Source organism: Gnatocerus cornutus, chromosome 3 (assembly GCF_029298725.1).
Source record: "Gnatocerus cornutus isolate USDA-ARS CGAHR chromosome 3, icGnaCorn1.1, whole genome shotgun sequence".
NCBI lineage: Eukaryota > Metazoa > Arthropoda > Insecta > Coleoptera > Tenebrionidae > Gnatocerus > Gnatocerus cornutus.
The window spans coordinates 18250026-18276543 of record NC_142235.1 but is presented as its reverse complement, the minus strand read 5'-3'; the positions used below and the strand labels follow the sequence as shown (position 1 = coordinate 18276543).

At 32.9% G+C, this 26518-nt stretch overlaps 1 protein-coding gene across 2 annotated transcripts in view; it reads right to left on the bottom strand.

The window, feature by feature from the left end:
- Window positions 1–2280: 2280 nt before the first annotated feature.
- Lim1 (LIM homeobox 1) overlaps window positions 2281–26518 on the bottom strand; it is a 40902-nt gene continuing 16664 nt past the window's right edge. Inside the window, exons 4-7 of one of the 2 annotated variants that reach the window (XM_088031708.1) lie at window positions 22028–22108; window positions 14442–14860; window positions 2540–2828; window positions 2281–2484 (exon numbers count right to left, since the gene is read on the bottom strand). In XM_088031708.1, the coding sequence (XP_087887834.1) occupies window positions 2282–2484; window positions 2540–2828; window positions 14442–14860; window positions 22028–22108 (992 nt within the window). In that variant the 3' untranslated portion in view covers window position 2281. The remainder of the gene's footprint in view (window positions 2485–2539; window positions 2829–14441; window positions 14861–22027; window positions 22109–26518) is intronic. The other variant, XM_088031710.1, reaches the window with a different exon arrangement.

Here is a 26518-nt window from a genome sequence, read left to right as displayed (position 1 = left end):
TAGTTCTAAAAAGATAATTCGCCAAAATGGGAAAAGAAAATTTTCTCGCTCGACTCGAGTTGGGCGCCTCGGGATAAATCGGAAGCCGTTCAGGTTGACGATCCCGTCTGTAATTATTTTTGACATGTCAGGGAAATATATTGATTCCCAACCGGTGATTATCGCCTATTATAAACTTTCAGAAATCCATACTGAAATTATCCCGTGATTGCGATGATAGTTTAGGAGATAATTTCTCGTGTTTAGACTTCTAGAGGGATTCGCCATTCTCATCCTCGGGCGCCCTTTCTTTTCCAGGCGCGGTAGCCGCGCCGTATCATTACAGGCACTCATCATCGTCATCTTCCAAAAGACGTGACGGTATTTCGCAGCGTACACACATTAGAACGTAATAACACCATAACGTACCCGGAGAAGCTCGCTTAATTAGACACGTCCACCACGTTGGGCGCCAAAATCACAAACCAATCACACAAAAATTCCACTTTTTTCACTCTCCTTATAGATAAATATACACGAGATCGTAACCGTTTGGCAGTCAATAATTCCTACTTTGCGCTTACTACCTATTATTACCGCTCCAATAACGGTTTTCATAGATCGAGTTTTTCCTTTTTCGGACCGGGAAGGTTGCTCACAACCCATTTCGTTGTTTTCATTAGATTTGCGATGGGCGCCCAACTCGGGGCCCTTGTATATGTTTTGAAAACAAATTCTATTAGCATGCAAGCCGCCCCCAGCCGCCCCCACTCTAACAGACAGGTGTCTTCATTAGTCATTCAAGCAACCCACAACTTTCACAGTGTTTTGTTTGGTTGGCAAGACACGCAAAGGTCACTCGAATCACGCGAACGGGATGACACCGCTCGCCTGCTTGATAATTGGACAGTACAGGGGTAGTCCGCCGATAATTAGCGAGCAAACACGACAATGTTGATTTTCGTAATTGGGGCGGTTTGTGTTTTTTCCACGTAATCAAACACAGCCGCGATCGAATCTTTGTTTTTGTTTAATACCAATCGCGGATTATAAATAACACCCCCGGATATAGGAAGCGACAGCTGAACCGTAATTGCGCATTGAAGGGTTGGGTTTTTTAAATTGGCGTGTAATTTCGGGCCGAGGGTTGGACGGAGGAAATTGCCGTTTTTCGACTAATAGAGTCTTCCGAGGTGGAATTTCTTCAAAACAATTGCGAGGGAAGACTCCGCGCGCCCCGCCGCCTTCGATTCTTCGAGGACCAACTCGGGTCAGTAATGCCAGCAATTTGTGGCTACGATTATCATAATAACGTAATATCGGAGCCGAACTAACGCTAATAACAGATCAGACAACATCGCTGACGGTTGTCGACCTGAGGATGGCAATTGTTCGCCGCCCCGGGTTGGGCGACAAAATTTTCAACCCGATTTCAGCAGAATTTTAATGCATCGAGTCTACTTGGCTTCACACAGCTTCACACTCCCGTTAGTTTACAGAGGCGGATTTAGGTCGGGCCACGTGACTACGACTCGATCCCACAGCCTGGGTTTGATATTTTATTATTTATTTTGTTTCTATAAACATTCTTTTGATTTTCTCTACATTTTAACTGCACATAGAGGCCAAATTACACAATAGGAAGTGCCCCACGTTGGGCGCCAAACACAAATTTGTCGCCCAACACGGGGTCGAAGGGTGGTTGAGTAAAATTGCGTGTTTTATAGAATTTGTTTTATTGGAGTACACCTAAAATTAACAATTTACACTAATTATATAATCGGATGGCTTTTATACAGCGTGTCAAGTCCCTGTACAATATTTTGTACGACACCTAGGTCTAATGAAAATCATAACATATAACCGTTCGAGAATTTATATATGTACAAGCAGTATAGAAGCTAGGAATCTTTTTTATACATTCATAAATAGTACAGTGTGGTGTATATAAATAAAATATGAAGAAAACTGTACAGTAGTGGACCGAATCATGGCGGCCATGACTGTAGCTCGCTTGGCACTTTTCAGAAGTGTTTTGTTCTTTGCTTTTGACAGCATCGAGCGCCGGTGGTTTTTTAAACAAAACTCGACTTATATACAGAGTGTCCTTATCAAATCCTAGCAAAAGCAAAGACGTATGTACAAACATGATAACAGGACCAGAAGAACAAATAACATAGATAGGTTAGATTGCACATTTTTGGGAAAAAACTGAAATTGGTCACAACTCAAATTTCTCACTGGGCCCCACTTATATACACTCATTTTATTCTCTAGCTCTCTTGGCTAGAGCCTTCGCCAGCTACCAAACCAGGCCTTCGTTGAGTTGCTGGGGGTTATCGGAAAAAGAGCCAGGGGACATGAATTCGGGGCTCCCGCCTCGGCCGCCGTTGCCTTGCATCATCTGGTCGGGGCCCGGCTGCTGGGGCATGAATTGCCCCTGCTCGTTGGGCATCCCTCCGAACTCGCCGCCCATGTTCATGGGGCCGTGGTCCATTGGGCCCCCTAAAAAACATAAAATTGTAACAAACCCCAAAAAAGGGGACCACCGGATCCTTACCTCCTTGATTGAAGGGCATGCCTTGCCCCCCGGGGCCGCCGCCAGGGTGGTGTCCGGGAAAAAACGGCCCATCATGGGGGTGAAACGGCGGCGCTCCGTACCCAAACTCGAATTTTCCATCGGCGGTGGCAAAATAAGGGAAGCCGGGTGGAGCGTCCTCCAGGCCTCCCGGTGACAGGTTCATGGGAAAACCTCGCATTTTCCGGGACCCCCCGAAGAAAGGTCCTCGGCCCATGGAGGTGAGCTGCTTGAGGCGGCGTTCTTTGGAGCGTTTATTCTGGAACCACACCTGAAACAAGTCGCAGTGTTAAATTTGATTTACGATGTCCCCAAGATATGGGTTAACCCATATGGTCGGAATTAAGTAACCGAGTTCATTCAAATTATATGGTGTTTTGGGGAAACATGGTAGGCTATAGTTAGATTTAATATATTTTGAATAAATCGTGCGAGTGCTTGCGGCGGCGGATGAACAGTATCAATTACTGACTGGTAGCGAGATGGGCTGAATTTTTGGATGATTGATCCGGCTCGAATGACCCGAATTTTGCGTGGAAACACGATTAAGCCACAGTTTTACGATATTGCAGATTAAATCACGCAACTTTTCTAATTTTTGTTGTACGGGAATGAAATTCGGGGACATTACTACTTTTGACAAGTCTAATAACTCTACCAAATTTCAAAATTTTAGAACAAGAAACCACGTTTTTATAAATTTTAGTTTTCATGATAAACCAAAAATTTTGAATTTTTTCGATTAAATTATGAAATTTCGCTAATTTTAGGAGTTTAAGAGCGAAATTTGGAGTTATTCTTACTTTTAACATGTCTATTATCTTTAGAAAATTTCAAAATTTTCGAACAAGAAACCAATTTTTTAGAAATATTTGTTTTCAGGACGAAGAAAAAATGTCTAAGATTTTGGATTAAATACCGTAATTTCGTTAATTTTAGAAATTCATGAACGAAATTTGGAGATATTATTACTTTTGACTTGTTTATTACCTCTAGCAAATTTCAATATTTTAGAACGTTAAACCGACTTTTTAGAATTTTTTTATTTCAGAATGATCAAAAAATTTCTAATTTTGTGGATTAAATTTTGTAATTTCGCGAATTTTAAGAGTACTAGAACGAAATTTGGGGACATTACTACTTTTGACATACTTAATAACTCCGCCAAATTTCAAAATTTTAGAACTAGAAACCGATTTTTTAGTAATATTTTTTTTCAGGACGAAGAAAAAATGTCTAATATATTGGATTAAATACCGTAATTTCGTTAATCTTCAGAGTTCAAGAACGAAATTTGGGAATATTATTACTTTTGACTTGTCTATTACCTCTAGAAAATTTCAAAATTTTAGAACAGCAAACCGATTTTTTAGAAATTTTTGTTTCAGGACGAAGAAAAAATTTCTAATATTTTAGATTTAATACCGTAATTTCGCTAAATTTAGCAGTACAGGAACGAAATTTGGAGACATTACTACTTTTGACATGCCAATTAACTCGGCCAAATTTCAAAGATTTAGAACAAGGACCTGACTTTTTAGAAATTTTTGTTTTCAGGCTAAACAAAACATTTTTTATTTTCTTGAATAAATTCCGTCAATTCTCTAATTTTAGGAGTATACGAACGAAATTTGGAGGCATTACTACTTTTGAGAAGTCTAATAACTCTGCCAAATTTCAAAATTTTAGAACAAGAAACCAATTTTTTAGAAATATTTGTTTTCAGGACGAAGAAAAAATGTTTAAGATTTTGGATTAAATACCGTAATTTCGTTAATTTTGGGAGTTCAAGAACGAAATTTTGAGATATTATTACTTTTAACTTGTCTATTACCTCTAGCAAATTTCAAAATTTTAGGACGATAAACCGACTTTTTAGAAATTTTTGATTTCAGAATGATCAAAAATTTTCTAATTTTCTTGATTAAATTTTGTAATTTTGCTAATTTTAGGAGTACTAGAACGAAATTTGGGGACATTACTGCTTTCGACATGCATATTAACTCTGTGAAATTTCAAAATTTTAGAACAAGAAACCGATTTTTTAGAAAATTTTCATTTCAGAATGACCAAAAAATTTCGAATTTTCTTGATAAAATTGCTTAATTTCGCTAATTTTAGGACTACAAGAACGCAATTTGGGAACATTACTACTCTTGCCTTGCTTATTAAAATTCCCCAAATTTTGATTAAGAAACAAATTTTTGAAAATATAATAAAAAAAATTGTCGTTTTATTGCACCTGAAAATGATAGTCGATATAACCGCCTTTGACGGGTGGGGCCATAAAATTGATGTGTGTACTTACATAATTCTTGCAAAACAATCAAACATAACCGATATTACCATAAACTAGGTTAATGCAAGGTTTGTTTAAACTGCCCCAGACCAAAGTACATACCATTAAGAAATTTTACCATTTGCAATACGAGCGCCCATAAATCACCCAACAAAGTCGTCGACGCGAAATTCCTTGAAAATCGCCCCAGAAGCCCGTTCGAATTTTTTTCCCCGAATTTAATTCACCGCATCGCGTTGGTACCGCTGCCCATAAAAACACCCATAAGCGCCCATGCGATGGTTTTATCACTTCACGGAACGAAAGGCCGTAAGTTGTCCGACGAGTAGGTGGATATACGCGCACCGAAATCCTTCAAAATAAAATTTGACGTTTATATTTCCGCGGCTTTAAGACCGCCTCAAAAGAGACCGATTTTATAAAATATCGCCGATACAAAAATCTTAACACCTGAATATATAAAATATTTATAAAGTCGTAAAACACATATTAAAAATAATATTTATATATGTGAAAAAGGACCGCCATTCGGTTTTACGGCGATTGTGACTTGTTTACGACGACCGCCTCAAAACTCGGGAGGCCATGAATTCCCATATAATCCGAGTGTGTATGTGTATAAGCGTTAGTGTGTTGCTTTTCAACAGCCTACTTTGCGTGTCCATAAATTACCCCGACGTAAACTCGGCCTTAAATCATATCCCCCTCCCCCGCCCCCCCCCGCCGTTTTTCTCACGATTTTCTCCGTGCTCACCTTTGACAGATTGAGGTTAAGCACCCTGACATCTGTCATTGCCGATTTTTTTCCAATTTGCCGCCCCCCAAAATGCAACATACTGCCGCCACGCCCCCGAGGCTTATTGCGCGTTAAATGGCACATGTGCCCTGTATTTCGATTTAGGGGTGCGATTCACTTGTCACGATCGTGGCTAACTACGATCAAGGACGTTCTGGGCGGCATGGCATAAAGGGCGCCCCGGGAGCCCCGACCACAAAAGGTGCGCGCGGGGGGTTAGTTCCAACATTCGTCACGCTTGTGTTCCAGAAATAATATATTGAATAAGAAGTTTTTTTGGAGCCGAGGCCTTCTGGACCCACGCCCTCGCCACAAAAATCCTAATTATCGGAGCGAACAAAAGGCGGCGGTCAGGGGTGCCCCATATAACTTGCGGTTTTTTCATACGAATTCTGGGGAATTTTGTAATCGGATTTTCATGGGAAATTAATGGAGATTCGGACGCGGCCACAATGCGATTTATTGTATTCGAGAAGTTACGGCCCATTAATAATAATAATATTAATAAGACATCTGCCTGCCGCAAAGTCGCCTCGACGCAACTCCACTTGCAACAACACCATAAGGCACCCGTCCCAATCGATACCATCAAAGCCATTCCGCCTAGACCAGATGTCTTTGCCCCGTCAAAATGCCAATTTTAATGCCAATTTTGCCACCGGGGCGTAAACTTGGACACTAATAAAGTTTTTGCGGACGGAACTTTCATACGACGTGGTAATGTAATTAAAGGTGTGCCGCAAGGATCCTCTTTACGACCTCTTGTTTTTCATACTCGTCGTCGCACGGGGAGCTGCGAGAATTTGTCTCCCAGAGCCTCAATCATCATTTGCTAATGAAATTGTTTCTTCTTACATATCTCACGGATTTTATGTGACATCTTCTGGAAGCCGTGACGTCATTTGTTTGAATTATGATCGAGGAGATTTGTTTTCAATTGTTTGTTTTCGGGTTGTATGAAAAACGCAAGGGCCGCCGAATTCCGGGGTCCACTCAATTCAAATGGCCACTTCTATTTTTTTTTACTTTCTTCGCTTTTTGCGCTTCTCGACCACTAATTTAAAGAGTACAAGAACTAAATTTGGAGATATCATTACTTTGGATATGCCTATTACCTCTAGCAAATTTCATAAATTTAGAACAGCAAACCGATTTTTTAGAATTTTTTGTCTTCAGGACGAAGAAGAAATTTCTAATATTTTAGATTAAATACCGTAATTTCGCTAATTTTGGGAATTCAAGAACGAAATTTGGAGAAATTGTTAATTTTGACATGTCTATTACCTCTAGCAAATTTCATAATTTTAGAGCAGCAAACCGAATTTTTAGAATTTTTTGTTTTCAGGACGAAGAAAAAATTTCTATTATTTTAGATTAAATACCGTAATTTTGTTAATTTTAGGACCACATGAACGAAACTTGGAGACATTATTACTTTTGACATATTTATTATCTCTGCCAAATTTCAAAATTTTAAAATGACAAACTGATTTGTTAGAAATTTTTGTTTTCAAGACGAGGATAAAATGTCTAATATTTTAGATTAAATACCGTAATTCCGCTAATTTAAGGAGTACAAGAACTAAATTTGGAGATATCATTACTTTTGACATGCCTATTACCTCTAGCAAATTTCATAAATTTAGAACAGCAAACCGATTTTTTAGAATTTTTTGTTTTCAGGACGAAGAAAAAATTTCTATTATTTTAGATTAAATACCGTAATTTTGTTAATTTTAGGACCACATGAACGAAACTTGGAGACATTATTACTTTTGACATGTTTATTATGTCTGCCAAATTTCAAAATTTTAAAATGACAAACTGATTTTTTAGAAATTTTTGTTTTCAAGACGAGGAAAAAATGTCTAATATTTTAGATTAAATACCGTAATTCCGATAATTTAAGGAGTACAAGCACCAAATTTGTAGATATTATTACTTTTGACATGTCTATTACCTCTAGCAAATTTCATAAATTTAGAACAGCAAACCGATTTTTTAGAATTTTTTGTCTTCAGGACGAAGAAGAAATTTCTAATATTTTAGTTTAAATACCGTAATTTCGCTAATTTTGGGAATTCAAGAACGAAATTTGGAGAAATTGTTAATTTTGACATGTTTAATATCTCTACCAAATTTCAAAATTTTAAAATGGCAAACTGATTTTTTAGAAATTTTTGTTTTCAAGACGGGGAAAGAATGTCTAAAATTTTAGATTAAATACTGAAATTTCGCTAATTTAAGGAGTACAAGAACTAAATTTGGAGATATCATTACTTTTGACATGCCTATTACCTCTAGCAAATTTCATAAATTTAGAACAGCAAACCGATTTTTTAGAATTTTTTGTTTTCAGGACGAAGAAAAAATTTCTATTATTTTAGATTAAATACCGTAATTTTGTTAATTTTAGGACCACATGAACGAAACTTGGAGACATTATTACTTTTGACATATTTATTATGTCTGCCAAATTTCAAAATTTTAAAATGACAAACTGATTTTTTAGAAATTTTTGTTTTCAAGACGAGGAAAAAATGTCTAATATTTTAGATTAAATACCGTAATTCCGATAATTTAAGGAGTACAAGCACCAAATTTGTAGATATTATTACTTTTGACATGTCTATTACCTCTAGCAAATTTCATAAATTTAGAACAGCAAACCGATTTTTTAGAATTTTTTGTCTTCAGGACGAAGAAGAAATTTCTAATATTTTAGTTTAAATACCGTAATTTCGCTAATTTTGGGAATTCAAGAACAAAATTTGGAGAAATTGTTAATTTTGACATGTTTAATATCTCTACCAAATTTCAAAATTTTAAAATGGCAAACTGATTTTTTAGAAATTTTTGTTTTCAAGACGGGGAAAGAATGTCTAAAATTTTAGATTAAATACTGAAATTTCGCTAATTTAAGGAGTACAAGAACTAAATTTGGAGATATCATTACTTTTGACATGCCTATTACCTCTAGCAAATTTCATAAATTTAGAACAGCAAACCGATTTTTTAGAATTTTTTGTTTTCAGGACGAAGAAAAAATTTCTATTATTTTAGATTAAATACCGTAATTTTGTTAATTTTAGGACCACATGAACGAAACTTGGAGACATTATTACTTTTGACATATTTATTATGTCTGCCAAATTTCAAAATTTTAAAATGACAAACTGATTTTTTAGAAATTTTTGTTTTCAAGACGAGGAAAAAATGTCTAATATTTTAGATTAAATACCGTAATTCCGATAATTTAAGGAGTACAAGCACCAAATTTGTAGATATTATTACTTTTGACATGTCTATTACCTCTAGCAAATTTCATAAATTTAGAACAGCAAACCGATTTTTTAGAATTTTTTGTCTTCAGGACGAAGAAGAAATTTCTAATATTTTAGTTTAAATACCGTAATTTCGCTAATTTTGGGAATTCAAGAACAAAATTTGGAGAAATTGTTAATTTTGACATGTTTAATATCTCTACCAAATTTCAAAATTTTAAAATGGCAAACTGATTTTTTAGAAATTTTTGTTTTCAAGACGGGGAAAGAATGTCTAAAATTTTAGATTAAATACTGAAATTTCGCTAATTTAAGGAGTACAAGAACGAAATTTGGAGATATTACTTTTGAGATTACCTTCAGCAAATTTCATAATTTTTGGACAACAAACCAATTTTTTAGAAATTTTTGTCTTCAGTACGAAGAAGAAATTTCTAAGATTTTAAATTAAAAACCGTAATTTCGATAATTTTAGGAGTTCCAGAATGAAATTTTGAGAAATTATTACTTTTGATATGTTTATTATCTCTACCAAATTTTAAAGTTTTAGAACTACAATCCGATTTTTTAGAAATTTTTCTTGTCAGGGCGAAAAAAAAATTCTAATATTTTAGATTACATACCGTAATTCTACTAATTTTAGGAGTCAAAGAACAAAATTTGGAGACAATATTATTTTTTGATATGTTTATTACTTCCAGTAAATTTCAAAATTTTACAATGACAAACCGATTTTTCAGAAATATTTGTTTTCAGGACGAGGAAAAAAATTGTAATATTTTAGATTAAATACCATAATTTTGCGAATTTCAACAGTTCAACAAAGAAATTTGGAGAAATTATTACTTTTGATATGTTTATTATCTCTAGCAAATTTTAAAATTTTAGAACAAACCGATTTTTTAGAGATTTTTGATTTTAGGACGAAAGAAAAAATTTTAATATTTTAGATTAAATTCCGTAATTTCGCTACTTCTAGGAGTCCAACAACGAAATTTGGAGAAATTATTATTATTAGTATTAATGTGTTTAATATCTCTACCAAATTTCAAAATTTTAGAATAAACCAAATTTTTAGAAATTTTTGTTCTCAGGACGAAAAAAAAAATTCTAATATTTTAGATTACATACTATAATTTTACTAATTTTAAGAGTCGAAGAACGAAATTTGGAGACATTGTTACTTTTTGATATGTTTATTATTTCTAATAAATTTCAAAATTTTAGAACAACATACCGCTTTTTAAAAAATTTTGTTCTCATGAAGAAAAAAAAATTCTAATATTCAAGATTACATACCGTAATTTTACTAATTTTAGGAGTCGAAGAACAAAATTATTGAGGCAATATTATTTTTTGATATGTTTATTATTTCTAGTAAATTTCAAAATTTTACAATGACAAACCGATTTTTCAGAAATATTTGTTTTTAGGACGAGGAAAAAAATTCTAATATTTTAGATTAAATACCGTAACTTTGCTAATTTTAGGAGTCCAAGAACGAAAATTGGAGAAATCATTACTTTTGATATGGTTATTAACTCTACCAAATTTCAAAGTTTTAGAACAAGAAACCGATTTTTTATCATTTTTTTTTCAGGATATTTCAATTTTTTTTTTATTAAATTTCGTAACTTAATTATTACTTACTTAAGTATTACTTTTAATGTGTTAATTACTTCTACCAAATTCTAAAAATTTAGAACAACTAACCAATTTTCGGAAATATTTGTTTCAGCACGAAGAAAAAATGTTTAAAAATCTAGATTAAATTCACAATTTAAGTCGACGTTTTATGCCGTGTAATCATTTGTGTCATTTGTTTGAAATCCGATAGAGGCTTGTTTACCCGCGTCAAAAATTTTTAGGTCGACGAAACCGCGAGGTCCGCCAAATTTCGAGGTCCACTTACTCCCAAGGGCCACATCGAAATTTTTTCTTATTTTTTCTCGATCAATCTCATATTCAAATGGTATCTCCCGGATAATTGCCAATACAGGGTGGCCAAAAAAACCGCAATAAATATCGCGTTTTAATGGGAAATTTTCTCAATTTAAGTCGACTTGGCGTTTTATGGCGTGTGCTCATTATAATTGGTTCTGGTGTGTGTTTATGTGAAAAAATCTGTCGTTTTATGTGCAATGTTGGACCACACCTTTAAGACGTTCTGCACAATTTCCATCGACATTTGCTTGAGTTTGCTTCGACGCGCTTGAAATCACCTTCAAATCAACTCCACAGACGTGGTGGCGATGTCGCTGAGTTATTTTCAGTTTACAAAAAAAATTTCAAAGAAAGTTCCTTCAAGACTTTGATGTTGGTTGACAAGTGTGGTAATTACAGAGTATTAATAGGTCGGTGGTGGAAAACGAAGAGCATGTCGCTGATAGACTCGTACCTAGAGAAAACGCGCTCATTTTCCTCGTCGGTAACTATGACAAAACAGACCACACAAAACAAACGAACTCACACAGACAAACCGCACACTGCGATATCACTCGACTTTTTTTCGGTCGTAGTGAGCTATGAATACGCGGGTGATTTAAAATCTGTCGCCAAACTCAATGGTCCGCAGTCAGTTTTTCGACGTCGCAATTAGGATTTTCGAAATTCCGTTCTAGTTTTAATCTTCTGTGGAATGTTCTATTTCGTCGCGAGGGCTGAGAGCGATGATTTATCCGCCGAGGAGATTTGTCTCGAAAATTATGCATGTGCTGTCAATTATTGCAATTTATCGATGAACTTGTGTTCATAAACAACAAGATTTATTGGGGGAACATTGTCTATGGTTGGAGGGGATTTTTTCTTTTTCTTCTCGTTAACGTTGGCTGTCCTTGGAGGGTTTTCAGGCGAATCACGAACTTCTCAGGTAATAAACTGCGATTTATTGAAATGACATTTGACACGAGATTTGCATATTGAGAGTTTTTTTCCGAAAATTTCGCAACTGGTTTCCACGGGAAAAACTCCTAATGCAATGCGGAAGTTTGCCGTGTTAATTAAGGAAACGACAAAAAAACCAAATTTTGCAAAAAATTGTGTCTAGACCCAGCGGGCTTCGTTTTTATTGTGACTTTATTTACGACGCGACCTGTCAAGTGCTGACAAATTGTAAATCAAAGTGATGCAAGGTGAGAGGGCGTTGGATAATAAAGAAAACTTTTTGAAACTGTCAAGTGAATATTTTGTAATATATTATGTGCTCGGGTTGTGAAGGTTTGACGCGACGGTGCAAATGAGTTATGCATCATATTTTTTCTACGACATTAATTTAAGTGAAGCAGAGTCGGGACATGGTCAAAAAATCAGAAAATATGACTCAAGTCGACTTAAATTAGACTTAAGATGGATTAAGTGGAGTCCAGCTGTCCTGAATTAGATCAACAGTTTTAATTAGGACATACTAGACTTAATTAGACTAGATTTGTTAATTAATTAAAATAAATAAAAAAATTCAAGTAATTAATTATGACTAATTTGAAGTGGACAAATCTTGAAATTTTGCAATAACTTAGGCTTAATTATTTTAATTAATTAAGATCTAAATTAATTTAAGAAATAATTAATCAAAATTAAGGAATTAGACGAAATTCAACTTCGACATCATAAAAATGGACTTGAAAATATGTGATAATTGAATACATCTTAGAAATTAATTAACATTTTAATCTAAATTAATTATAGAAACTAATTATAGAAAAATTTCTGATTTTTTTTTATTAAATTTTGTAATTACGCTATTTTTTGGAGTACATGAATGAAATTTGGTGACATTACTACTTTTGACATGTCTATTAACTCTGCCAAATTTCAAAATTGTAGAAGAAGAATTAGATTTTTTAGAGATTTTCCATTTTTGGATGAACAAAAAATTTCTAATCTTCTTTATTAAATTTTGTAATTTCGCTAATTTTTAATAGTACATGAATGAAATTTGCTAACATTACTACTTTTGACATGTCTATTAGCTCTGCCAAATTTGAAAATAGTAGAATAAGAATCTAATTTTTTAGAAATTTTTTATTTTAGTACGAACAAAAAATTCTAATTTTCTTGATTAAATTTTGTAATTTCGCTAATTTTTGGAGTACATGAATGAAATTTGGTGACATTACTACTTTTGACATGTCTATTAACTCTGCCAAATTTCAAAATTGTAGAAGAAGAATTAGATTTTTTAGAGATTTTCCATTTTTGGACGAACAAAAAATTTCTAATTTTCTTGATAAATTTTTTTAATTTCGCTAATTTTAATAGTACTAGAATAAAATTTGCTAACATTACTACTTTTGACATGTCTATTAAACTCTGCCAAATTTTAAAATATAATAAGAATCGAATTTTTTAGAAATTTTTGATTTCAGGACAAACAAAAAATTTCTAATTTTCTTGATAAAATTTTGTAATTTCGCTAATTTTAGGAGTACATGAATGAAATTTGTTAACATGACTACCTTTGACCTTTGACATGTCAATTAACTCTAGTAAATTTTAAAATTATAGAATAAGAATTCGATTTTTTAGAGATTTTTGATTTCAAGATGTACAAAAAATTTTCAATTGCTTTGATTACGTTTTGTAATATTGCTAACTTAAAGAGTACATGAATGAAATTTGATGACATTTTTACTTTTGACATGTCTATTAACTCTGGCAAATTTAAAAAATTGTAGAATAAAAATTCGATTTTTTAGAAATTTTTGATTTCAGAACGAACAAAAAAAATTCCAATTTCCTTGATTAAATTTTGTAATTTTGCTAATTTAAAGAGTACATGAATGAAATTTGTTGACATTACTACTTTTGACATGTCTATTAACTTTGCAAAATTTGAAAATTGTAGAATAAGAATCAATTTTTTTAAAAATTTTTGATTTCAATACGAACAAAAAATTTCTAATTTTCTTGATTTAGTTCTGTAATTTTGCTAATTTTAAGAGTACATGAATGAAATTTGATGACATTACTACTTTTGACATGTCTATTAACTTTGCCAAATTTAAAAATAGTAGAATGAGAATCCAATTTTTTAGAGATTTTTGATCTCAGGCCAAACAAAATAATTTTCTATGACTAAATTTCGTAATTTCGCTAATTTTAGCAGTACATGAATGAAATTTATGGACATTACTCAAATTGACATGAAATATATCGTAGTAGAATTAATTAGACTAGATTTAGTCTAATTAAAATAAGAAACAATCTTCAAATAATTATGACAAATTCTAAATATGTATATCTAGAAATTTTGCGATAACTAATTAAAAAAAAATTAATGAAAATTAAGGAACTCGACCAAATTTCACCTCGACGTGACGAATGTAATTGGAAATTTGTGATAATTAGACTCAACCCTTGAAATTAATTAAGATCCTAATCTAAATTGAATTAATTAAGGAGCCACGATCCAAAAATTACTCAAAATTCAAGTAAATCGGTCTAAAATTTCGGACTAAAATCCTTCTTAGACATAATTAGCGAAATTTAAAAAAAATCTGATTCTACCTGTATCACCCTCATCGGCAGCCCCGTCTCCTTCGCCAACTGCTCCCTTATATGCCTCGTCGGCTTCGGCGTCTGCGAGAACGCTGTCTTCAATATCTCCAACTGTTTCGCCTTGATCGTCGTCCTCGGCCCCCGACGTTTCGACCCCGCTCCACTATCATCCGGACTCTTATTCTCCGTTTGCGAATCCCTCATTTCTGCGTCTCCGTCCAGCGAGTTTTGGTCCTCGGAATCGTCTTGACCCGTTTTCGAATCTTGTCCTATCGAACTACTTATGTCCGAATGGGGGAGGGAATTGTTGTTTGTCTCCCCGGGGGCAGGAGGCAGAGACCCGTGTAAGGAGTGGTGTTTGAGTACTGAGGATGCCGTGCTGTTGTCGTCGTCTTCTTCGTCTTCCGACGCCGAGCCCATTAGAGAATCTGCAAGTGAATAGAGGAGTTAGCGAGGGTGGGGACAAGTGGAGAGTTTTTGCCGGTTCTCCCCTAGAAGTGATCTTGTTTACACGAAAACTTACACATGTTCGTTTAATTCCTTCCTGAAACACTCGAGTCGAGTGGTGTTGTTGTTTCCGAACGGGAATGGAAGGGTGTAAGTTATATGTGTGAAGGGGCGGGTGGTGGGGTCGTTGATCAATAATCAACATTAAGTGGCTGTGTGCGACCGCAAAGGGATCGATCGGGGGAGGAAATGTTTTGTCGATTAAATTAATTAATTGAGAGCTAAGGGGGATGATAGCGGAAAAATCCGCTAATAAAGTTGTGATCGGAAAAATTGTCGGCCCTCGGAAATCGGCGGATAATCGGAATTGTAGAACAAGAATTCGATTTTTTAGATATTTTTTATTTCAAGACAAAAAAATATTTCTAATTTTCTTGATTAAATTCCGTTATTTTGCTAATTTTAAGAATACATGAATGAAATTTGGCAACATTACTACTTTTGACATGTCTATTAACTCTGCCAAATTTCAAAACTCTAAAATAAGAATTCGATTTTTTAGAAATTTTTGATTTCAGGACGAACAAAAATTTTCAAATTTTCTTGACTATATTCTGCAATTTTGCAAATTTTAGGAGTACTTGAATGAAATTTGGCGACATTACTACTTTTGACATGTCTATTAATTCCGCCAAAATTCAACATTGTAGATTAAGAATCAGATTTTTTAGAAATTTTTGCTTTCAGGACGAACAAAAAGTTTCTAATTTTCTTGGTTATATTCTGTAATTTTGCTAATTTTAGGAGCACATAAATGAAATTTGGCGACATTATTATTTTTGACATATCTAATAACTCCGTCAAATTTTAAAATTGTAGATTAAGAATCAGATTTTTTAGAAATTCTTGCTTTTAGGACGAACAAAAAGTTTCTAATTTTCTTGATTTAATTTCGTAATTTTGCCAGTTTCAAGAAGTACATGAATGAAAATTGGCGACATTACTACTTTTGACATGTCTGTTAACTCTGCCAAATTTTAAAATTCTAAAATAAAAATCAGATTTTTTAGAAATTTTCAATTTTAGGACGAACAAAAAATTTCTAATTTTCTTGATTAAATTCCGTAATTTCGCTAATTTTAAGAGTACAAGAATGAAATTTGGTGACATTACTACTTTTGACATGTCTATTAACTCTGTCAAATTTCAAAATAGTAGACTAAGAATCCAATTTTTCAGAATTTTTTTTATTCAGGACTAACAAAAAAATTCTAATTTTCTTGATTAAATTTTGTAATTATGCTAATTTTAAGGCTACATGAATAAAATTTGGTGACATTACTACTTTTGACATGTTTATTAACTCTGCCCAATTTTAAAATTGTAGAATAAAAATTCGATTTTTTAGAAATTTTCAGTTTTAGGACGAACAAAAAGTTTCTAATTTTCTTGGTTATATTCTGTAATTTTGCTAATTTTAGGAGCACATAAATGAAATTTGGCGACATTTCTACTTTTGACATGTCTATTAACTCTGCCAAATTTCAAAATTGTAGAATAAGAATTCGATTTTTTAAAGATTTCCAATTTTAGGACGAACAAAAAATTTCTAATTTTCTTGATTAAATTTTGTAATTTCGCTAATTTTAATAGTACATGAATGAAATTTGCTGACATTACTACTTTTGACATGTCTATTAACTCTGCCAAATTTAAAAATAGTAGAATAAGAATACGATTTTTTAGAAATTTTTGATTTTAGGACGAACAAAAATTTTCTAATATGCTAGATTATATTCTATAATTTTGCTAATTTTAAGAGTACATGAATGAAATTTGGCGACATTACTACTTTTGACATGTCTATTAACTCCGCCAAAATTCAAAATTGTATATCAAGAATCAGATTTTTTAGAAATTTTTGCTTTCAGGACGAACAAAAAGTTTCTAATTTTCTTGATTAAATTTGTAATTTTGCAAATTTTAAGAAGTACATGAATGAAAATTGGCGACATTACTACTTTTGACATGTCTGTTAACTCTGCCAAATTTTAAAATTCTCAAATAAAAATTCGATTTTTTAGAAATTTTTGATTTCAGGACGAACAAAAAATTTCTAATTTTATTGATTACATTCTGTAATTTTGGTAATTTTAAATGTACTAGAATGAAATTTGGCGACATTACTACTTTTGACATGTCTATTCACTCCGCTAAATTTAAAAATTGTAGATTAAGAAACCAATTTTTTAGAAATTTTTTATTTCAAGACGAACAAAAAGTTTCTAATTTTCTTGATTTAATTTCGTAATTTTGCTAATTTTAAGAAATACATGAATGAAAATTGGCGACATTACTACTTTTGATATGTCTATTAACTCCGCCAAATTTCAAAATTGTAGATTAAGAATCTAATTTTTTAGAAATTTTTGATTTTAAGACGAACAAAAAATTTCTAGTTTTCTTGAATAAATTTCGTAATTTCGCTAATTTTAGGAGTACACGAATGACATTTAGTGACATTACTACTTTTGACACATCTATTAACTCTACCAAATTTCAAAATTCTAGAATAAGAATCCAATTTTTTAGTAAAACTTTAGTAGTAAAATTAGTTGGCCCTCGAAAATCTGTGGACCTCGCTTTTCCGTAGGTTTGAATTTTTTTAATTAATTAATTGAGAGCTAAGAGAGGATGATAGTCGGAAATGTAGAACAAGAATTAGATTTTTTAGAGATTTTTTATTTCAAGACAAAACAATTCTTCTAATTTTCTTGATTACAATCTGTAATTTGGCTAATTTTAGGAGTACATGAATGAAATTTGGGGACTTTTTTACTTTTGACATGTTAATTAACTCTGTCAAATTTTCAATTAGTAGAATAAGAATCCGATTTTTTAGAAATTTTTGATTTCAAGACAACAAAAAATTTCTAATTTTCTTGATAAAATTTTGTAATTTTGCTAATTTAAGGAGTACATTAATGAAATTTGGGAACTTTATTACTTTTGGCTTGTCTAGTAACTTTGCCAAATTTTCAATTAGTAGAATAAGAATCCGATTTTTTAGAAATTTTTGATTTCAGGACGAACAAAAAATTTCTAATTTTTTTGATTAAATTTCGTAATTTCGCTAATTTTAGGAGGACACGAATAAAAATTGGTGACATTACTACTTTTGACACGACTATTAACTCTATCAAAATTTCAAAATTCTGGAATAAGAATCCGATTTTTTAGTAAAATTTGAGTAGTGAAATTAGTCGGCCCTCGGAAACCGGTGGACCTCGCTTTTCCAGGAGTTTGAATTTTTTTAAATTAATTAATTGAGAGTATGATGATCGGAATAGGCTGCTAAAAATTTTTCCAATTTGAGCAAAATTTATTCCTCTTGGCTGACGTCCATAAATCACCACGTGGTGAATGAAGTTGGAAATCCATGAATTATTTATCAAATCATAATGAATTCATCATTTCAAAATAAATCACAATTTCGAGTTCACTCGCGGTCAATACTATCCGAAATCTCCTCTTTTTCCTATTTTCCTCTCCTCTTTTTGACGATATGTCTCTGTCAATGACGTCACCCTCGGTTCAGTTTCGTGGGTGTAAGAGGTGTGAACGATCGTCTTTCTTGTCTTCCTGTCGGTGCCGTCGGCTCTAAACCAAGAAGACGGTGCGGCAGAGGGCGAAGGGGTGATTAATGCCTTGTTTCCCAGCAGGTCCGGTACTAATTGGGGCCTGTTCCACGGTGGACCCCATGCGGTCACCAGGTACGGCCATAATTGGCCGTGTGTGTTGTGTTTGGGCCGTCTGGGAAAGAAAACGACAAGTGGAATGCGAGTGAGGTCGTGCGAAGATGCGATCGCGAAATCGGACGCTGGAAGAGGGCGAATTTTGGGGTGAATTAGGGGGATTTTCGGGTGGAAAGTTTCGACGATTCTTGTGAAATTGGTGTACTCAAATAGCAGCTCTGAGGTTGGTAGGACTACGAATTGCATTGATTTTACGTTGAAACCGTTGGATTTATGGGGCAAAATTCGAAAATTCTTCATTTTTTCGTCGAGAATTCTGCAATTTAGCACTCTCAAAAAGCGAGTCTAAAGGAATAAGTCAACCAAATTTCATTGCCGTCACTTTAAAACTGTCAGATTTACAGAATTTAATTGAAAATTCGGAAATTTCAGTTTCTTCTCGAAATGAAAAATTCTAAAATTTTTACTTTTTCTTCTAGAATTCTGTGATTTTGTACACTGAAAGATCTTATTTAAAACAAAATGTTTACCGAATTTCATTGCTTTATCTTTTAAACTGGCAGATTTACAGAATTTAATTGGAATTTTTCGAAATTAGGTTTTCTCCGGAAAATGAAAAATTGTAAAATTTGCATTCCTTGGTCTAGAATTCTGTAATTTAGTGTACTGAAAGAACACGTATAAAGTAAAAAGTCCAGCAAATTTCATTGCTTTGTCTTTCAAATTGACAGAGTTACTGAATTTAATTAAAAATTTTGGAAATTTGGGTTTCTCCAGACAATAAAAAATTATAAAAATTTGTACTTTTATTTCTAGAATTCTGTGATTTAGTACATTGAAAGATTTTATTTAATACAAAAAGTCCACCGAATTTCATTGCATTATGTTTGAAACTGACCGATTTAAAGAATTTAATTGAAAATTTTGGAAATTTGGTTTTCTCCCGAAAATGAAAAATTCTAAAATTTGCATTTCTGATTCTAGAATTCTGTAATTTTGTGCACTCAAAGAACACGTCTGAAGTAAGAAGTCCACTCAATTTCATCCCTTTATCTTTCAAACTGACCGAGTTACAGAATTTAATTAAAAATTTTCGAAATTTGGGTTTCTCCAGACAATGAAAAATTATAAAAATTTGTACTTTTTGTTCTAGAATTCTGTGATTTAGTACATTGAAAGATTTTATTTAATACAAAAAGTCCACCGAATTTCATTGCTTTATCTTTGAAACTGACCGATTTACAGAATTTAATTGAAAATTTTGGAAATTTGGTTTTCTCCCGAAAATGAAAAATTCTAAAATTTGCATTTCTGATTCTAGAATTCTGTAATTTTGTGCACTCAAAGAACACGTCTAAAGTAAAAAGTCCACCAAATTTTATTGCTTTATCTTTCAAACTTCCAGATTTACAGAACTTCATTGAAAATTTTGGTAATTTGGGTTTCTCCCGAAAATGCAAAATTCTAAAAAATTCGTACTTCTTGGTCTAGAATTCTGTAATTTAGTACACTCAAAGAACACATCTGAAGTAAGAAGTCCACTCAATTTCATCCCTTTATTTTTCAAACTGACAGAGTTACAGAATTTAATTGACAATGTTGAAAATTTGGGTTTTTTCCGAAAATAAAAAAAATCTAAAATTTGCATTTCTTATTCTACAATTTTGCAATCTAGTGCACTTCAATAACACGTCTAAAGTAAAAAGTTTACCAAATTTCATTGCTATATCTTTTAAATTGACAGATTTACAAAATTTAATTGAAAATTTGAAATTTGGGTTCCTTTCAAAAATGAAAAATTCTAAAATTTGCACTTCTTGTTCTAGAATTCTATAATTTAGTACACTCAAAGAACACGTCTTAGGTAAAAAGTCCACCAAATTTCATTGGTTTATCATTTAAACTAACAGGATTACAAAATTTAATTAAAAATTTTGGAAATTTGGGTTTGTTTTGAAAATAGAAAATTCTAAAATTTGTACTTCTTGTTCTAGAATTCTGTAATTTAGTACACTCACAGAATACATCTGAAGTAAAGAGTCCATTAAATTTCATCGCTTTATCTTTCAAACTGACAAAGTTACAGAGTTTAATTGAAAATTTTGGAAATTTGCGTTTTTTCCAAATTTTAAAATTTGTATTTCTTGTTTTAGAATTCTGTAATTTAGTACACTCAAAGAACACATCTCAAGTAAGAAGTCCACTCAATTTCATCCCTTTATCTTTCAAACTGACAGAGATACAGAATTTAATTGAAAATTTTGGAAATTTGGGTTTTTTCCGAAAATAAAAAAAATTAAAATTTGCATTTCTTATTCTACAATTTTGCAATCTAGTGCACTTCAAGAACACGTCTAAAGTAAAATTGACAAATTTGCAGAATTTAATTGAAAATTTTGACTTTTGTATTCGTCAAAAAATCAATTTTTTTTTTCTGTTTATTCTATAATTTTGTAATTTAGCAGATAAAAAAACTGCATGTAAAGCAACAAGCTAATCAAATTTCATCGTTTTAACGTTAAAACTTTCAAATTTTAAATAAAAATTTGGATTTACTGTTCCTCAAAAAAATAAAAATTTTTAATTTTTTTATAATTTGTTCTAGGACTCTGTAATTTAGTACACTTATAAAACGCCTGTTAAAAAGTAAATCTTCCAAATTTCATATCTGTCGGAGTAAAATTGTGGGAACTACTGAATCCAATTAAAAAAAAATGAATTTTGAGTTTGTCATGAACGAAAAAAATTCTAAAATTTTTATTATCTATTCTAGACTCCTGGATTTTAGTACACTTAGAAAACACCTCCAAGATAATATGTCGACCAAATTTCATTACTTTTACGTCTAAACTGTCGAATTTATAGAATTTTATAAAAAATTTTGAACGTTGTGGTTGTCATGAAAGTGAAAAATTCTATCATTTTTATTTTTTATTCTAGAATCTTGTAATTTGGCATACTGATAAAACGCCTCTAACACAACAAATCTGCCAAATTTCATTGCTTTAATGTTGAAACTGGAATTTATGGAATTTTATAGAAAATTTTGACTACAAATTTGTTGTAAAAATAAAAAAAAATCAGAATTCTTATCCTAAAATTCTGAAATTTAGTGCAGTCAATAAGCCTCTAAAGTAATAAATCCACCAAACTTCGTAGTTTTCTTGACGTTTCTCACATTTTCGAAATTGTTCCTCAGGTTTCTTCTTCTTTTTCTTAGGTTCCGGAATCTTGAAAATCCCAAATGCTCTTCCACCAAACTTTAAATGACTCGCTACCAAAATCGTTCATTAATGCTAGCCATTAACGAACGAATGATCACACTTATTTTAAGACCAAGAGACCCAAATGAGCGCGGTCCTCGTCGCAAAAGAATGAAAAAAAAAGACTTACTTGACTTGAAATTGAACGTTGGTGAGACGCTAGCGACGGGTGCGATTCCTTTACATATCGCTAATTCCGAACTGGGCCCACCTGACAAAAACAAAAACACCCTGTATATACACATTTCGTTTTGTTTAAACACGTCACTTTCACACAACATCACAGCGAGCCAACAACAAAAGAACAGTGATAAAGGGCGACGTCTCGGCGTCAGGTAAGTCTTTTGCTTCATGGTGTTTATACCCTCTGGTAAGACCTTTAACCCTTATCTCGTTTCGGTGTCAGTGCGGTGTCAGGTTGTGTGAAGAGACCTTTAAAACCGCCGGCGAGGACCGCACGTCAAATGCTCAAAATCAGAGAAAAAAAATTTCTTTACGTTTCGTGTGTGTTTTCAGAGGATGAAACGCCCACGCCACAAAACTGGATATAATGCGAAACATAAATAATGATACGTGAATATTTATTAACACTTTGTGTTATTAATATGTTACTAGCAAGTGGTGGAACCAATTTAATGTGAGATATTGCCGGGATGAGTGTGATTTAATGCGATCGCGGTCGGCGTGGGAACGGGGAGGGGGATGAATGGTATTATTCGGGTCTTGACAGTTGGTATATATTTATTTACTAAATGAGATTAATTGCCGAGAGGGCGAAAACGGTGGAAATGCGACGAACACACAATATCTGTGCACGTATGTCTTCATAACTGTCATTCCCCAACATCTGTCAAGTATTTGACGGTTGTGGGTCAAGTTCAGACACACGTCGGAGAAATCACAGCGACGTCGGGCAGGCTTTGGAATTTGACAGTTTGAGGTTAAAAACTAATCGACTGCAGTCGTACAGGGATACCAACTTATTCATGTTTATGTGGAATGAATTATTAGAAATTGTAAAAATATCGAATTTGTAATAGGTTGGTATCTCTGCTTCATATTAGACGTTTTAGAACTGTCATCAATGACGAATTTGCTTCAATCTGTCAAACTTTTGAAAACAAATTGCGCCGAACGCACATTTTTTGAAATATCTATGCACCTATGTCTTTATAACTGTCATTCCTCAACATCTGTCAATCATTCGACGGTTGTGGGTTAAGTTCAGACACAAGTTGGAGAAATCACAGCGACGACGGAGCAGGTTTTGGAATTTGACAGCCTCTTTATTGACAGATTGAGGTTAAAAACTAATCGAATGCTGTAATACAGAATACAGGGCTGCCAACATATTCTTCTCATGTCAAGTTTATTACGTGTAGAAATTTTAAAGATATGGAATATTAAATGGGTTGGTATCCCTGCTGCAAAGTTGACGTTTTATAACTGTCTGAGGTATTTGCAGCAAACTGTCAAACTTTTGAAAAGAAATTGCGGTTAACACACACTTTCTGTCATATTTATACGCGTATGTCTTCATAACTGTCATTCCCTAACATCTGTCAAGTATTTGACGATTGTGGGTCAAGTTCAGACACACGTCGGAGAAATCACAGCGACGTCGGAGCAGGCTTTGGAATTTGACAACTTGCGGTTAAAAACTAATCGAATACAGTAATACACGGCTACCAACATAGTCATGTTATGTTAAATTTATTACGAGTTATAAGATTGTAAAGATACGGAATTTTATTAAATGGGTTGGTAGCCCTGCTGCGAGTTAGACGTTTTAGAACTGTCATAAGTAACGTATTTGCTTCAAACTTCAAACTTTTGAAAACAAATTGCGGCGAAAACACACTTTCTGAAATATCTATGCACGTATGTCTACATCACTGTCACTCTTTAACATCTGCCAATTATGAGACGCTGATGGATCAAGTTCAGACACACGTCGGATAAATCATAACGAGATCGGAGCAAGCTTTGGAATTGAACGGCTCGTTTGTCATCTCAACGTTGACACTTTGAGGTTAAAAACTAGTCGAATGCAGTAATCACGACTACCAACATAATCATGTAAAATTGGTCAGTATTACTCTAATAAATTACTAGAAATTATAAAGATACGTAATTTGAAATGAGTTGGTATCTCTGCTGCAAATTTGACGTTTTAGAACTGTCATAAGTGACGTATTTGGTTCAAACTGCCAAACTTTTCTTCCAATTTTCGGAATTTTTTAGGTTCTTTGAATTTGTGTCTGAAATCATTTGAAATTTTCTTATTTGACTGCGACAAACACACTTTCCGATATTTCTATGCACGTATGTCTTCATTACTGTCATTCTCTAACATTTGTCAATAATTTGACGGTTGTGAGTCAAGTTCAGACACACGTCTGAGAAATTACAGCGACATTGTAGCAAGTTTTGGAATTGGAAGACTTGGCGTTGACAGTTTGAGGTTAAAAACTCATCCAATGCAGCAATAACAGGGCTACCAACAAAATCATGTTATGTAAAATTTACGAATATTTAGGGACGTGAAGTCTAAAATAGGTTGGTATCCCTGCCGCGATTGTGACGTTTTAGAACTTAATAAACGACGAAATTGCTTCAAACTGTCAACATTTTTACAATTGTTGATATTCTTTGACTTCGTTTTGAAGTTTTTTTATTAGCATTTTTTTGTATCTTCTGACTTTAGCCAAGAGAGCGAAAACTAAACGCGACGAACAGATTTTTCGAAATTTTGACGAACGTATGTCTGCGTACCTGTCATTCCCTAAAATTTGTCAATTATTTGACGATTATGGGTCAAGTTCAGACACACGTCGGAGAAATCACAGCGACATCGGAGCAAGCTTTGGAATTAGACAGCTTGTTTGTCATTTCAGCGTTGACAGTTTGAGGTTAAAAACCCATCGAATGCAGCAATAACAGGGCTACCAACATAATCATGTTATGTAAAATTCACAAATGTTACTTCGAGCTCATTTAAATTCAAGATAAGACGACATGCTTGCTTAGATTCCAAATTTATTACGTGTGATAAATAATTTTGTAATAAATTATTAGAAAATGTAAGATGAATATTATTATGAAATTTAAAACGGGTTGGTATTCCTGCTACGATTTTGACGTTTTAGAACTCTCATTAGTGACTTATTCATCTCAAACTGTCAAACTTAGAGCTTCAATTTTGAATGATCATTATTCTTTTTGATAATTCTCTGCACTGATCAGATCAATTTTTGATGAAAATCAATAAACGATGGTTTTAAATGATTATGATCATTTTTTTACATATTTTCCTAGTTTGAACTTCAAGATTTTTTTGGATTTCCAGGCTTGTTTGGATTTTTAAAACAATTTTTTATGAATTCTTATGATTTCTTACTATTTTTAATTATTTTGGATTTTTTTTACTTTTCTGGGTCTTTCAATTTTCCTGGTTTTTGATATTTCTTCATTGATATTCATCATATTCAGTTGTTTAAAATATGTTTATCGATTTTTTTCAATTTTTTTTCGTATTTGAATTTTGATATTTTCTGCCATTTTTTGCCTTTTTTTTCCATTTTCTGCATTTTTCTTGAATTTTTGGCTTCCGTCGGTTGTTTTGGGAAATTGTGAAACAAAAATAAAGAAATTTGAAAATAGCAAAACCAAAATTTTTATTGACGGTAAAATAATGAAATTTGAAGACTTTTAGAATAAAAAAAAAACAGTTTGATGTTCTAAATTAAAAAAAAATGATTATTTAGGTTTAAAGATTAGAAATAGGAATAAAAAATGACAGATCGTAGCAATGTTAAATCATTTTATTGATCAATCAATTCTGTTTAATTTTTTTGTATTTACATTTTATAACTATTTTAAATGATTTTGATTACTAGTAATAAATTAGTTTCCCAAATCTGCTAATATTTTATGTGGTCGCTTTATCCGACATGATCATGCAATATAATCAATTTTTGGAAAAGATAATCATCACATGATCATGACAGGATCATTAAAAATTTCATCAATTTTTCAAAAACACAATAAAATTATGAGTGATCATATTAAACTCGCTCATTTTAACATTTTTAAACAGTTGATCATTATCGTATTCTGTAATATTTTAACTGATTTTAACTGACTAATCATTCAAACATTTCACAAAGTGAAGTTTATTTTTATTGCCTCTACTTTTAGGTACAAATTAAAACTGACTGATCATTCAAAATGATCATTTGATTGATCATTTATTACTTACTACATGTCACTTATTTTGATGATTTTTCGTCTTCTGAATGTCGAAATTAAAGAAAATGATCGTAGAAACTTTTGAATGATTTAGTAAACGTCATGAAAGTTTGAATGATTTTGATCTGGTGTCGATCCAATGAACCAAAATGCGCCCATCCGCCGCGCCGTCCCATTTCGCTCTTCCGTGTCATGGGTCTGCCGCCCCCGCTGCACCATGAAACGTCCGCCTCCACGGAATACATGCGTGTCGGGCGCCTATGGCGACACGTACACCATCACGAACCCGCCGTCAGATCAGACAGACAGCATTCAAAAAGACCTTGATGGAGCGTGGTACGTAAAACCACGGAACATGGGCATTTCACGC